The sequence below is a fragment of the Leucoraja erinacea genome, chromosome 34 (assembly GCF_028641065.1).
Source record: "Leucoraja erinacea ecotype New England chromosome 34, Leri_hhj_1, whole genome shotgun sequence".
In the NCBI taxonomy this organism is placed as follows: Eukaryota; Metazoa; Chordata; class Chondrichthyes; order Rajiformes; family Rajidae; genus Leucoraja; species Leucoraja erinaceus.
The window spans coordinates 12,348,045-12,363,869 of record NC_073410.1 but is presented as its reverse complement, the minus strand read 5'-3'; the positions used below and the strand labels follow the sequence as shown (position 1 = coordinate 12,363,869).

Here is a 15,825-nt window from a genome sequence, read left to right as displayed (position 1 = left end):
ACGGGAACTGTACACATTCTCTAACTGTGTACTAACTGAAATTGTATACTGCTGCAATGACTTACCAACATTTATACAGGTACTAGATGCCTGACTGATAAAAGGCAAGCAAGCCATATGCTTTTTTGCCACAGTACTTGTGTTGTATGTTCGGATTGTTCATGATCCAACGTCAGGTTTGCTTTCCTGATTTGAAAGTTTCTCAGTGCAGCAATTTAAGAATGCTTTCACTATATTCACACCACTGCCTTGCTGATTTACATAAATACTCAATAAGTTGTTGAAGTTATTTAAACAGCACATGCTAACCAATACTTGACTGAGATTCATCTCAAGTACATCTGCAATGGGTGGGAGTGCGAAAATGTCACTTTGCAATGTTGCCAATTCACTGAAATCTCACCAGCCTCGCTTTTTAAAATAGGAATCAAGAGTGATCCACAGTAACTAATCACTTGCATTAAAATTGTCCTGACAGATAAAGCTGCAGAACCGAAAAAAGTACCACCTGGCAATGTCGCTCCAGGTTTTCACTCTGGCTTGGCTATGCCACAAACAGATATGTTTGGGGCTTCACCCTTTGCATCTGGGGCAGGTTTGTATTTAAATTGTATGATTCATTAGTTGTAGATTGGTTGGAAATCTGTTTTTATATTTACAAATCTCTTTTTTTTTTTAAGTCATGTTGAAGTAATGGAAACGTGCATTAATTCAAGTGAATTAATTTGGTGGAAAATTCTAAGCTCATAAAAGCTTTTGAATGAATTGTACCAATTTTTTAATGAAAGTCAAATCACATACGCAGCATGCATACTGAAATGCACATAATTCTCTCTTCCACTTCCTTATACTATTTTCCTTCTTCCTGCTTTGTAAGAAGCAAAAATATCAATGGAAACTATAGACTCTAGTTCATCAGCAACTATTCCTGATCCTTTAATACATGTGCCACCCTCTAACTTCCCAGGTAAGGATCAGTAAATCATGGCGAATTTTTATTTTCTTTGAAAAAAGTGTGCTTCAGTAAATTCATACAGCATTCTACAGATATAGAATAATTGTGAATATTTAGTGTATTAAACCTATTCATTGAGTGTTTGGCAAACTTGATGTTGTGTTTTGAAATATAAGCCTACAGTCAATGGGAATCAGAGGAACAAATATGCAAGGATATTGCAGAGAGTTGTTAGAATAATAGTGATTAGGGCAGAAAATGTTAACTTTCCTTTCTGTAGACTGGGCCTACTCTAGTGTTGAGGGCTTAGATGGGGTGCAATTTACCTGTTCGGGAAAGCTATCAGGCAATTTATAGAGGGCCCAACTAGGGAGAGGGATAAGCCTAACCTACTGCTGGGAATAGGGCAGGACAAGTGACTGAGATGCAAATGGGGGAGCACTCTGGGACCAGTTACCATTAGTTCTATTAGTTTTTAATTAGTTAAAGAAAAGGACAGAATTGGTCCTAAAGTTCCAAAATGGGGTAAGGCGTTTGTTGATAGTATTGGATAGGACCTTGCAAGTCGATTGAAATAAGTTACTTGCAGGCGAAGGGATGTCCATCAAGGGGGAGGCTTTTAAAAGTGAGATATTGAGAGTTCAAGATCTGCAAGTTCCTGTTAAGAGTGAAAGGCAAGGCTGCCAGGAATAGGAGTAAGAGAACACTAGAAGACGAGATATTGAGGCTCTGGTCGGAAAAAAAAAAACAGGCATGGGTGTGAGGTACAAGCAGCTGGAATCCATAGGGGAGTATAGGGGATGCAGGACTAGTTGAGGCAAAAAAATGGACGAGATAGTTTGGGCAGAATGGATTAAGGAAAAACCAAAGAGATTTTATATGTATATATCAAGGCAAATTAAGTGACTTGGGAGAAAATGGAGCCCTTCAAAGACCAAAGTGGACATCTGTGTAGAGCCTCGGGTCTCACCGATGTAGAGCAACTGACATCTAGAGCAGCGGATGCAATAGATGAGGTTGGAGGAGGCGCAGGTGAACCACTGCCGCACCTGGAAAGACAGCTTGACTCCTTGAATGGAGTCAAGGGGGGGGAGGTAAAGCGACAAGTGTAGCATTTTTTTGCGGTTGCAAGGGAAAGTGCCCGGAGAGGGGGTGGTTCGGGTGGGAAGGGACGAATTGACCAGGGATTCTGAATTTGAAGGTGTGTGTTTTAAAACTTCTGTACCGTTGGGAAAGGAGGGAGTTACAAGGATGAGACTGGTCCTTGATTATGCTGCTGGCCTTGCCGAGGCAACAATAAATGTAGATGGAAGAGAGGTTGGTTTGTGTGATGGTCAGGTACTATAATGTTTAAAAGGCATTTGGACAAGTACATTTAGGGGGCTTCTTCTTCTTGCATATGGCGTGCACAGCCTAAAGTTGTAGGACAACTTGTTCTATTTTACCTTATTTGATTGTGCACGCCGGGTTGATTGCATTAGTCAAAACAAGGCGGACCATGTGAAGGTTGCAATCTTCCACCCCATTAGGGGGCTATGAGTCAAGCACAGGCAAGTTGGACTAGATTACATGGGGCATCTTGGTCAGCATTGACAAGTTGATTACATGGGTCTTAAACATGGGAGTGTATAAAGCATTTGAAAATATAATTGGAACCACCATATTATTTTCCATGTGTAAGAAGGAACTACAGCCGGTTTAAATCGAGGATAGACATAAAAAGCTGGAGTAACTCCGCGGGGCAGGCAGCAGGAACGGGTGACGTTTCAGAGCAAGACCCTTTTACTTCTGAAGGTTCTCGATCCGAAACGTCAACCGTTTAGTCTCTCCAGAGATGCTGCCTGTCCTGCTGAGTTGCTCCAGCGTTTTGTGTATTTATACTATTTTCCAAATCGACTCTGCCATAGTGCCACCCTAATGGAATTTGCACGGTCACTCTGTGACCACGGGGGTTTTCTCCGGGTGCTCTGGTTCCTCCGATATCCAATGATGGACAGGTTTGTAGGTTAATTGGCTTTGTAACGTTGTCCCTGGTGCGTAGGATAGTGTTCGGTGCAGACTCGGTGGGCCGATGAACCTGTTTCTGCGCTTTATCTCCAAACTAAAGTTTAAAAAGTTTACAGGGTGTGCTACATGCACGGTCTACTGGTGTTAAAGGGAGTACAAGAAACAGGGCTCTGATCAGTTCAAAGAGAAGGCAGTGACTGGATTTTCAGAGTTGTACTGCACCTCGCGACATTAATCAATAACATTATTCAATAACATAAAAAAGACAGGTAAATGAGAGAGCAGGGCACAATTACATTTGTATGATGCCATGGGAAAGAAGTGGAATAAATCTTGAGTTGGGCCAAAATTGTCTTGTTAATCTCAGAGTGATCACAACTGATTACACAAATAATGTACAGATGTTTTGTGTATCATGCTGAAGGTATAATACATTTCTTAAAATTTTATTTCTGCTGTCAAACAGTTGACCTGCTGATTTGTTTTGGGAATGGTAAGGAAATTCTTTGTCTTATTGTAATAACATTGGAATATCAGCATGATTCAAACTGCATGACGTACATTCCAAAGACTCTTTAATGCATACACTATAATACATTGACTGGTAAAACTATAATTGTGGTTAGAATTTTCAATGTTGTATTCACTAAGAATATATTTATTTTTCAATTTTCTTTTGGGAGAAAAATACTTTTTCTTTTGCATAAAAACATAAATGTGCTGCAGTATAATTGTTTACAAAGTTTGAGTCCTAACTCTTAAAATTGGTAGATGATTTGACAGGTCTAATTGCTGAGTCCATTGAATGATACATGTATATATTCAGAAGAACATGTCCCACCCCAATAACAAGCAAGTGACCACTATAAAATTTTGCATAGCTGCCCATAGTTGACAATTACAGAAAAGTTACCACAATGTCACCACAAAACACAAATGCTTCAGTGGAATTCCATTCATACACGTTGCTCATTCATTGTCATTGGGAGGCTAGATGTTCTCTGCAAGTGAAGTCCACAAGCTTTAAACCAAATCATTTTTTTATGACTGGATATTGATTTCCTTATCTTAACTGGGGGAGTTCCCCTTGTTTACATTTTTGAAATTTTGTTGAAAATTGAATGAATCTGTTGATTAGCAATAATGAATAATTATTATAATAATGATTAACAATAATTACACAGATGCTTTGGGCTATTTTACCATAATAGACCTGGATCACATATGACCCTAATCCTGTTACCTAAATTGATAACAATTTTTGTTAAATTCTGCTAAACACTAACATTTTATAAAATTAATATTTGTCCTGCATGCACGATTGCTGTATTTTTTTTTTACTTTTCTGTCCTGCAGCCTCACCTGAATCCTCATGCTTTTTCCTCTGCTATTCCTATTGCACCTTCTCAGATAACTCTACTGGGCGTAACTCTGTTTCAAATCCCAGAATTCTTCCTCCTTCAGCTGACAACACTGAGCCTTTTAACCCTGCTAGGTCTTCTAATCAAACTGGTAAGAGGAAAAGCCAGATGATTTGATTTTATATGGAGTATACGATAAACACTGGGCAAAAATTATTTTTGAGGTAATAAGGAAAGATGAAATCCAGAAGATACTTGCAGATGTTGATGATTATTGTTTCAGTTACAATAACCACGTACCAAAAGGTTACCTAAATCAAAATACAAGTTTTTTTTAGAAAGGATGGTTGTGTAAAGTTATTGCTATTAATGAAAAAGAAAGTGTTCATTATATAGGTTGACCAAAGGTTATTGCATCTTGTTACAGAGCTATTGTTAAACTACCACAGTACTTTGTACATTCAGTATCAGTGTTCATTTTCCATTATTCTATCTTTCAGTCCACTTTTTGCCATTTCTTCCTCTCTCTGTCTGGTCAGCATCTTTATATTCCATTTTGATTTTCACCACATGACCACTCCCTCTACTCAATTAAAGATTCCATTGCTAGTGGTGTGAGTGTACTTGGGGAAACCAATCACAAAATCCAGCCATATGTTGCACTGAAATAATTAGTAAAGTTTTTAATATTTTTTACTTTTCCAGGTGATCACTCAAAGAACCGCAGTGGGAGTTCAGAGAACGGTCTTCCTGGGTTAGCTAGATCTTTACTCCTTGTGGATCAGCTTATAGACCTTTAATGACACTCCCAATAAACTATCTGCATTTAAATGATCTGAACCCTGCAGTAGAAACCTCAATCCAAAGAAAGCATGGCAAAATCAGTAGCGTTATCTCCGTTGAGAGCAACGCCAACCAAGACATGATTGTAACAAGATGCAATGGAGATGCTACTAAAAGTAAAAGACTGTTCCATCAAGGCTTTCCTTAATCTTCCACCTGCCTGTGCGCCTTTAATATGCATATACTAGAAAACAGCTTGGACATTCTTCCAATTTTCAAAACCTGCTGAAATCCTCTTGTGTTGAAATGCTACCCTGAAGGACCTTGGCTCGATATACCTCAGCATTTTTGAACTTTGTATGTTATAATTACATTGCTGCAGTGCTCTTTACTTTTGCAGAATGATCAACTGATTTGGAAATGAGCTTTAAATTTCTTTTTGGTTTGTAGCTTTAGAACAATTAATACTGCTTGGATTCTACTACTGAGAGCTGTAGTGGCATTGGCATCTGATGTGTTATGCCATGTTACAATTACTTGGCTGATGTGGAAACCTGCTGCTTGCTTTGCAATGTAATGCTTGAATTGCTTTGCCTTAGTTTGCATTGAATAACTATGTTCTTGTTATTTGAGCATTTTTGATTTTATCTCTTTCTGTTAAGTTACTTGACTTTTATTTTTGCTGCTAAGAAAACAAATTATTTTTTTAAAACGTACAAATTGAATGTAGATACCAGGATTTAGCCAGTTCATTTTAATTCCCTTTAGTTATTTCTTAACTTGAGAGGCCTGTTTTCTGTGATGTGCAGGCACACGAGTGAACTGCCATACAACCACACAGGGCTAGGCAGCAGTAAGTATGAATGGTCAGCGTTTGATTAAAAAAAAATTGCCTTTTATTTGCAGTGAAACACTATTTTCTACAAAAGATATCTAACTATGGTGATCAGTTCATTTCTAAAATGTCTGTTTATATGCTCACGATTTCTAATTCTGCTTTTTTGAATTCTGTTTGTAGTCACATTAACGAAGGGCTTGGGTGTAACGAGACTGAATCTATTGTACAGTTGTTCAATGAGTAAATAAATAAAGGAAATTTCCCTTCAGCTTAATGTGTGGAATCTGGCTTACAATTTGGTCCATCCACTAGACTTAGAAGTGGTTCCATTTTACACTAACGTTTTTAATTAAATTAAAAAAAAATTAAATTAAAAAAAAAATCAACAATGATTCACATTTCATAATATCATAGCTGTAAACAAACACCAAAATAGAAGATTAGTCATCTAAATAACCAGGTTATGTGTATCCAGATCAGGTGGTGAGCTGCTTCATAATGTCATGGGTAACTTTACTAATTTAATATATACATAGCAAAAATAAAGTTACAAACCCTAAGCTACCCGTAAACATTTCCAACAGTGACGATAATGATGGAATATGTCTCTAATGCCTAATGTGAGGACTGTTAGTATGCATCTCTATGCGCAATGTTGACTATTTAATACATTGAATTTGTGTTGACAGGGATTTCAGAATATTAACCTGTGCACTATATTTTTCATTGTGTTTAAATCTTGCAGGTAATTGGCTTCCCTGTTTATCAAGCAGCCATTACTGGAATAGTTGTGTTGTTTCTCTAATTATTTTTAATGTCCCACCTAGTGTTGAATAACTGCAACCAATGAATGACTATAACATGATTATTTAAAAAATTGTAAATAAATTTAAACCGTTTCACGTTTACATTAAATTGTTTTCTGTTTTATTTTTGGATGCTACTGATGCCTGTTTAAAAATTTAGTTGTGGAATTTTGCTTTTTATACTTTGAATGCAAGTTATGCATCTTTAGTGAATTTGATTTTGGGAGTACAGAAACTATTCCTATTAGAATCAATCATTTTGGGAGTATTTTAGCTTTAATTCTTTTTTATGGGATTTGCTAATAAGGTCAACATTAATTGTCCTGAGCATATATGACACCAATGCTGGTGTGTGAGGAATTCCAGACTTTTGATCAAATAGCAACAAAGCATTGGCAACACAGTCCAATATGAATACTGTGCTTGGCAATATACAAATGTTCCAACATGCATTTAGTACCAAACAGTTTAACTGGGCTATTTTATTTCAGTACAAAAGACATTTGCTCTCTTGAAGAATCGGGTTACTGCTATTGTCATTCATTTATTTTGATTCCCAAAGAAAAAAATATTTAATTTGGAACTTTGTCAACTAAAGGAATGAAGTAGGATGAAAATTGCATTGATATTTTGGGAATGTAAAAATGGATCCAAATGCTGCCTTGTAGAAAGTTGTCTCACACAGAACTTGTGTTCACCATACAAAATCTCCCATGCCCCTTGTTAATAAGACGGCAGGATTGCATTCAGAGCATCACTCCTAAGCTGATCATTTATGTCAGGTAATGCAACTTCAAAATATACAATGTAACATCTTGACATTTTTTTTCAAAATGCACCAATTATATGGATCAATCCATATGTCGCATTCATTCGTTTAAAAAAAAAATCTAATTTGATTATTTCTGTATTCTGGAATTTCCAAGGAAGATTAAATTGAAATTAAAAAGACTGGTAAAGGCTCACATTGCCCAAAGCAGATGCTATCTACAATTAATTATGCCAAGCAGTCCCACAATCCACGAGAAAAAAGCTAACCTAGCAACTTGACCTGAAAATATTAAATTCAAATAGTACAAACTCCAGTGTATTTAATCAAGTGTGGTTGTTGTGCCTTTTTGAGTCAGCATTTTAATTTAGCTGTGTTGATGAGGCTTGAATTTTAAACTCCACTGGACAAAAGCATATCATTAAGTTTGCTGATTAGTGTGGCAGCAGAGCTATCCTTCAACATGTTAAAGTCAAGGCCTTGTTTACAACTTCTCACGGATCGGGATGTTAAATGTTACAACACAATTCAAGGGACAATGGAGTTATTGTAGCCAACATTTCCCCTGCAGTTACCAAAGACTTGATTGTTGTGCTGATCATTGAGGGTTCTTTCCTTGTGGGAAATTGCTGCTGTAATGATATTTATAGGCACTGTACTTAAATGTAACTTATTGAACACTACTTTCTAAAGGATTTAAATTTCTGTCAAACGTCCAAGAAATGGTAATGTTCAAACTATTTTTATGCCACTACTTTAATTGATCTTTCATCGCAATGATTATCATTTAACATTGAATCACTGCGGCACCAGTAATGGGATGGCCCAGACTGATTGTATGGCAGTGGATGAGCTGCTAACCATGTGGGATGCTTTGCCCTAGATAGTGGATACTGGAGTTATTTGGGCACAGATCCAGGGAAGTGGAGAGTATTCCATTACAGCTCTACCTTGTGCTTGTAGATGGTGGAAAAGGTTTGGTTACAATACAATAGAACTTTATATATCCCAGGAAGGAAATTAATTTGCCAACAGTCATAAAACAAACACAAAATACTTGTAATTAAAGTGATAGTGGAAAGGCTTTGGGGATGTGCAGGGAGGGGTGTCTCAGTCTACACCATGACAGAAGGGGGAGGAGTTGTAAAGTTTGATAGCCACAGGGAAGAAGGGTTTCCTGTGGCATTCTGACCTGCATCTTGGTTAGCTGAAAGGTAAGCATGACTTTTCTATTGCCCCTCTGAATGTTCATGGTGAGGGATTAGGTGGCAGTTTACAAATACACAGGACACGATGTAAAAAGTCCAAAGTGCCAAACATCAACTTACTCCCGATGGTGATGGGAGCCTTCTGCACTCACCTATGCTCCTGCGATGTTGAGAAAGGCTAGGCAGCCACGTCATTGGGGTTATCAAGTGGGCACCTACTTTCATCGACGTTTCACTAATTGAACCCACGACGTCTCCAGTAGGCTCAGCGGTGCATTCTAGCATCCCAGAACCACCCCCCTCTGCATCTGTCTAGTCGGTTATTTGGGAGACCAAATGGGGTCTTTCCTCTTCAGCCAGAGCCACTGGCTACTCCGCTGTGAATGTTACTTGCTCTCAGTCAATGCCTGAGTATTTAGTTTTTTTCTATTTTCAATTTCTAGGTCAATGCATGAAGCTATTGTTGCTTTGTTTGCTGAATAGTGAAGGAAATTAAACTATTCTAATGTATGCAATTTTGAACATCTACAATTTTTTTCCCTTTCCAAGTCAACTCTTAATCAGTGTACTTCTCCCAATTTTTTTTGATGTTTTCAGGCTGTGGCAATATAGTCTCAGTGAAGCATGCAAATCAGAACATTCCACCGGTTGTGGGAGATATGGCAGAGGATAGAACTGAACTGAGTTGTGGTGAAATGGTGCACTTTATAGGACGCTGTTTATCAGCATCACTTACTGAGGAACATTCAAGTGATTTCACTTCATCTCCAGGCACTTTTCACAGCAGTGACGAGGAAGATAAATCTAATGAGATAAGCCAATTTGAAGGTTGTGAAAAAGCCACTGCTGCATTAACTGACTTTCAGCTGGATCCTGATCTAAACCTAAACACTTGTGATCTACACGTGCTTAGGTGGCAAGGAGAGAATACCACCCAGGTGCTTTCTGTAGGTGATCACACATTGTGTAAAATGCAATTATCTGATTCTACTTCCAACATTGAAGATTTACAGAATTCCACCACAGATTTGGAAACAAAGACGTGGCCTTTTAACGCAGCCGATTCACCTGCTGAAACATATAATGGAGCTGGTAACCAGGAAACGGATGTATTTAAAAATGCCCCATTTGCACTTAAGATAGATTATGATACTGATCTTCAGATTGTTATAAATAAATACACCATCGGCTCAGCTTGAACCTAGGCAACCCACTAATTTGGAACAAACGGATGTATCCAGCCACATTTTGTTTGAAGAGGTTTCAGTTGAAAATACAAGGTCCTCTGTTGCAACCTGCCACTTGAAATCGACCAAAACAACTAGCTCAAGGGAATGTGCGCAGTCAACTGGAAGTGGACTGACTTCTGATACAAGCAAAGCAGGACAGAAAGGGGATCAGAAAGAACTATCAGAGGAGTACAGCTCCAAGGATGCTTGTCATTTAACGAATCATAAAACTGAATTATTTTCAGAAGCTTCTGTGTTAAATCCTTTTAATCAATATTACTATTCTGAATACTTGGGGTGCAATAGCGAAGTGCATTCAGACAAACAAAATTGGATCTTGGGACAGCTGCAATCTGGTGGCCTGTCTCATGAGAAGCGCTTTGCACATTCAAGTTCACCACCACACACTGATGATGATCCATTTTCTGCAGCACCTTTCCCAAAGAAGGGATTATAGAACATTCAAACATGTCCCAAAAAGGAAAAATGGCAGTGCCCATCTGACATTGTACTTTGACTGAACCTAGGAATAAGGATAAGTGCGCCTGTTATTTATCGAGTATAGAACAGTGATTTAAAGAATTATTCGGCAGGTTCAGATATGTACGTTTCTTAACAATTCCATTGTTATCTGACAATCATAAACATCATCAGCCCCGCTTCTCTGCCTCTACCTCATGCTGTCCGCTTAAACTTCACATTCCTGCCATGTCCAGATGCAACTCTTTCATTGTTGTGATTGCTGCATTATTACTGTTTCATCTCCAACTCATTAAATCTCAGATCTGTCAACCTCTACATTCTTTAAGCATTAATGGCCCTTTTTACCCTGTACTGATGTGCATGGCCTTTGCTCACCACAATGCCTCACTAAGCATACCTAGCCTATCTATCACCATTTCTAATAATGACCACATCATGGGAATTAAAATGTGACATATGTAAAGATCAGCCATTGGTTATGGTAAGTAAAAGCAAAACTACTAATTAGTGTAGTTATTGGGGCTACTATTACATTAAATATTGCACTACAACTGTGGCTCCCTATTAGTTGTGCTATATCATCTGATTGGTAGGAAAATGTTGATCCATAAACTATCTGCATTTTTGCTGTGCTGGCATTTCACATTTGTGTGTCAATACTGTTTTACATAGAGCAATTTAAGAATTAAAGCTGATTTGCTGTTGTCATAGCTATGTTGAATGAATATGTATTTTAGTGGAATGCAAGTTTCCAAATTAAATCTGAACTTGAACATTTGATTGATCACTACTGTGGTGAATATGGTTAGTTGTCCATGCTAAATTAATTGAAGTCTGAAGATTCGATAATGGTAAACATTCGAAAATGTGTTCGTGCAAAGCATAGGATAAATAATTACACATTTACCACACAACAGCAGATACGAAAGATAACATCAAATGGTTTTTATTAAAGATGCAACATTCAGGAGTATAAACATTTTCAAAACAATGTTCTTTTATCAAAAACCAAAATGCTTTGTATAGCAAACAAAAAATGGTCATATTAGCAAATACCCTATGAAACGAAGAAAAATGACTAACAGAACAATTGCAATAGCTGAATATGTTTGGCACTAGTAACACTGCAATACAACACAAATGACGGGGCACAACTATCTCAACACTTTTGATGTCAAAACTTCAGTATGACGAGAAAAGTATACAAGATATGTTCTTTATGAAGAAAAAAAAAATTTGCAGAAAGGGATGATGTGCCTTCTGTAGGAACATTGACAATCAACTTACCAACCACTTAGACCAGTTCAGAGGAAAAACTAAAATTCAGGCACAATACTACAAACATCAAAATGATCTTGACTGCAGTGACAAAATGGGTGTGCTGAACTAGAGTTTTGACCATTACAACTGCACAACCACTACTGCACGAATCCTCAAATCAATAATTCATGGTCAGCTATATGCAACAAATCTAAAAAGAGCTTCATCACATTTCAAAGATTTTTTTTTTTCTTAATTTATTTCTGTAAAAAACAATTTTTGCATAGCGTTAGATTTAAACTGCACTTTTACAGTAAATTGGCACAATAATGTAATGAAAAATGATGGAGCAAACTGTTAATCATTGAAGTGCTCTGTCCTGCCCTAGAACCGTATCACTGAGAAAATTCAGTCATACATTGCACAAGACCAATGCATTGAGTTTCAAGATGTACAAGTACATTCCTATTTTATATTATTCTAATAAAATTAACATAATTTGCACTTCTATATCAAGGGACTAAAACATGTCCTAAGCTTTGTAGCAATCATTTAGCAATTTAAGCTTCTTGTTCACTTGCTCTTAATCTGCATGGGAAAATGTGTTCTGTATATTAAATTAAAGTGTATGATACTTACCACATGTTGTCCAGGACAATATTTCAGAAAACTGCACAACATCAATGTTGTTAGATGTAGATTATCTAAAGATTGACATGAGATTTCCCCATTTAAAAAAATAAAGTTTACTAGTTTTCCCCCCCTCTTCTCCCTAAAATTTGTTACACATTATTTTGTAAACACTTTTTAAGTTATGGTCTTCTGATTTAAACATCCAGTGTACATTGTTTTCAAAATTAGTTGATTACCTCACAACAAACCAGGTTTAATTATTTAAACTTGTAATCATGGGTTAAATATCAGGAAAATATTATTTGGGAGGGCCATGGGTTAGGCATTGTAAACTTGTTATTTTTCATGCAATACAATTGCTTTTGTCCTGGTTATATTAAATTTGCAGCATACATGTTACAGTACATATTAAATCATTTCTATAAAATGTGAACTAACTGACAAAGCAGGCATTATACTGCAAAGACATTGGAATAAATACATTTTGTATTTTACAAACACATGCATTGACTTTGTTAAAAGGCATTTTAACACAGCTGCCTTTACAGCACCTTGAGTTTGTGATACTGGCACAATCCAAATGTTAGAAAAGTGGCCAACAATTTGGCTCATTAGAAAGGCTTCTTCATGCAACAATAAGTCTGAGGAATCGTTGAGTAGGCAGCACGGTACCAGACTTTACCACAGTACAAATCTTCAAACCGACAGCACATGACTGAGACACATTCAGTTTTAAGTAAATTAGGAGGCAATCATGCAGTTGATTAGAAGACTCGGCTGTTAATTAGCCAAATTGTTGCTTTTTTTTTTGAAACAGGGAAGCAGTCCTCTTCAGGCAATGCTGGAAAACTTCTAAATTAAAGTTTACTTTATTTTTAGACATGGCTGCTCATGTCTATAATGCATTATATGCACAGCAGTCTGATGCCACCAATAGAACATTAAAACTACCAAGAAATGCCACCACTGGTGACTACAGCCAAAGTAATTCAAGTATCCACCTAGAAAACAAGAACCCTTATTAGAATGCAACAATGAAAAGAAAAGGTCTAACCCACTTTTGATATCAAAGTAGTCAATGCTTTTTTAGTTTCAAAGATAAATACACCCTTGTAATATTGTTGCTCTGAGTAAATTATCATTAAATTCAACAATATTTCTCCTCATAATATTCAAAATAAATCCTAACTACAACCCAAATTCATGGCTACTGTTTGTGTTAAGTTTGCATTTTTCTGTGACTGAGTTTCCATCAGGTGCGCTGCCTTTCCCCCACATCCCAAACGTGTGATTGGCCACTGAATATCACCCTTAGTTTGGTGGGTGGCAAGTGAATTCAAGAGTTAAACATGCAAGAAAGAGTAGGTTAAAGGGAAAAAAGTGGGTGAAGGAGTCTAATGCAAGAGTTTTGAGTTGACTAAACCTTGGTGCAATGAATGGCTCCAAATCTTGAATTAATGTAGAAAAGGGCAGCCTCTCATAGCCACCATAATTGAGGGCAGCTTTTACTACAGATTTTATTCATCCTTTTGATTTAAACTCCCTAGATCAATAGTCTATGGACATAGTACTAATCCGGTAACGGCACTGTTCCTCTACCAAGCTTGGAAACATTTCTTTCCCAGATGTAAACACTGAACAATTTTGGAAATATATTCTCTCTCGCAAATTTCTCTTGTTCAAGAAAGTCCCCCAATGTTTTAATCTCGATTGGTATCCAGCTACATATTTAAAATGTACATCTAATTATTACTGTCCTTCATAGAACAGCATGCTTAAAACTATACCAGGCCACTTTACTCATGTTGTAGCGTAACCATTGCTTTGCACTAAATTTCCAGCTGTGCTCAAAGGCTTTACATAAAATTAAAAGACTACCCCAGTTAGAATTTTACTCACATACACTCATACTTGACATTAATTAGATATTTGTCATGTCTCCTTTCTTGCCATTCAGTCTGTTGACTGACCAATTCGGCATATCTTATATTCATCCACCAAAATACATCTTGCTTCAACTTCCCCATTCTACTCTCCTGTCTAAATCTCCAACATTTGGCAATCTCCCCACAACTGTACAAGAACATTTAACTTAATTCGACTGCTCTGCTTCACCATCTCATCCCTACACCTCTCGATTTCCCTGGAAACCCAAACCTCTCACAGCCTACAATATACTCAACAATTGAGCAGCTATTACTACTCAAGGTAGACAAACTGCAGATGCTGGGTTTAAATTTCTGTCAATTCTCAATCTGACCTGTCTTTACCCTGTCCAACAAATCCAAGTGCAAGCTCATGGAACAGCATTTAATTTTATCTGTGGACATACTATAACTCTCAAGTCAATAACAATTTCAACTAACTAGCTGACATTTTGTCTCCATAGATTTTGCTGGATATCTCAGCTTCAACTTATTCTTTTGCTTGTATTTAAAGTAATGGTTAGCTTGACAACTTGACAAATCTACAGTGTCTCACAGACACCTTAGCCATTCTCTCCATCCCTCTCCTTGTAGTTTAAAACATGTTGTTTTCCCACCTTTCCACCATTGATGAAGGGCCACTGACATGAAATATTAAATTTGTTTCTCTCTCCATGGACCTGTTGAGACTACAGCTGAATTATGTATGTCAGTCTTGCTCTCTCTGGGTGGCGTAAGCACTGGCTGCCTCACCAACAGTCTGTCTGTCTGTCCCTTCCTTCTTTGTTGTTTTCTTAGTATAGGTTAAATGTATGTTTTAGTGTTCTTTAGCTTTTTTAAAATCTCTTACCTCGACGGAGATGCGATCCTTTTCCTGTATCGTATCTCCGTCCACACTGCGGCCTAACATCGAGGAGTTGACGGCCTCTGCTGGAGACCGACTTTAGGAGATCCAACCACGGGAGCCTGCGGACTTACCACCGTGGAGCTTGTGGTCCATAGTTTAGAGACCAACTTCGGGAGCTCCAATCGCCCCGACCGTGGGAGAATAAAGATGAAGAAGATTGTAGTTTATTGCCTTCCATCACAGTGAGGAATGTGGGGAATACGCCTGGATGTTTATGTTAACTTTTATATAGTTCTGTGTTTAGTTGCTTTTTCTTTTAGAATGGCTGTATGGTAATTCGAGTTTCACTGTGCCTTAATTGGTACATGTGACAATAAACTGACCTTTGAACCTTTTTTTAAGGAAAGAATTGCAGTGACCTCTTCAGTTCTTCCAACATTTTCTGTCATTGTAAATGCCTAATCTCTTATCCTAAAATCTAGGAGACTGTCTAAGGAGCATTTATCTTAGGACATAGTCTTGTACCGTCACTGCACTGTCTCCAGACAAAGCAATTATTTCCTAAAGAGAGCAAAACTGACACACATAATTCAGCTGTAGTCTCAGCCGAACCCTGTACAACAGCAATGACATCCTTACTCCTGTACTTGTGATGAAGGCCAACCACATCATTCAGGTTTCTCACTGTGCCTGTATACCAACTTCTTGTATTATGATAACA

The 15,825-nt window shown here is 37.5% G+C and overlaps 2 protein-coding genes across 2 annotated transcripts in view; one reads left to right on the top strand and one right to left on the bottom strand.

The window, feature by feature from the left end:
- LOC129713002 (AP2-associated protein kinase 1-like) overlaps positions 1–11,552 on the top strand; it is a 57,877-nt gene extending 46,325 nt beyond the window's left edge. The window contains 6 exon segments of the mRNA XM_055661844.1: positions 479–595; positions 878–967; positions 3,429–3,455; positions 4,373–4,474; positions 9,325–9,901; positions 9,903–11,552. Of these exon segments, the coding sequence (XP_055517819.1) occupies positions 479–595; positions 878–967; positions 3,429–3,455; positions 4,373–4,474; positions 9,325–9,901; positions 9,903–10,413 (1,424 nt within the window). The 3' untranslated portion in view covers positions 10,414–11,552.
- Positions 11,553–12,338: 786 nt separating this feature from the next.
- Positions 12,339–15,825, bottom strand: part of LOC129712999 (progestin and adipoQ receptor family member 3-like) — a 31,964-nt gene continuing 28,477 nt past the window's right edge. Inside the window, 1 exon segment of the mRNA XM_055661841.1 lies at positions 12,339–13,333. Within this exon segment, the coding sequence (XP_055517816.1) occupies positions 13,197–13,333 (137 nt within the window). The 3' untranslated portion in view covers positions 12,339–13,196.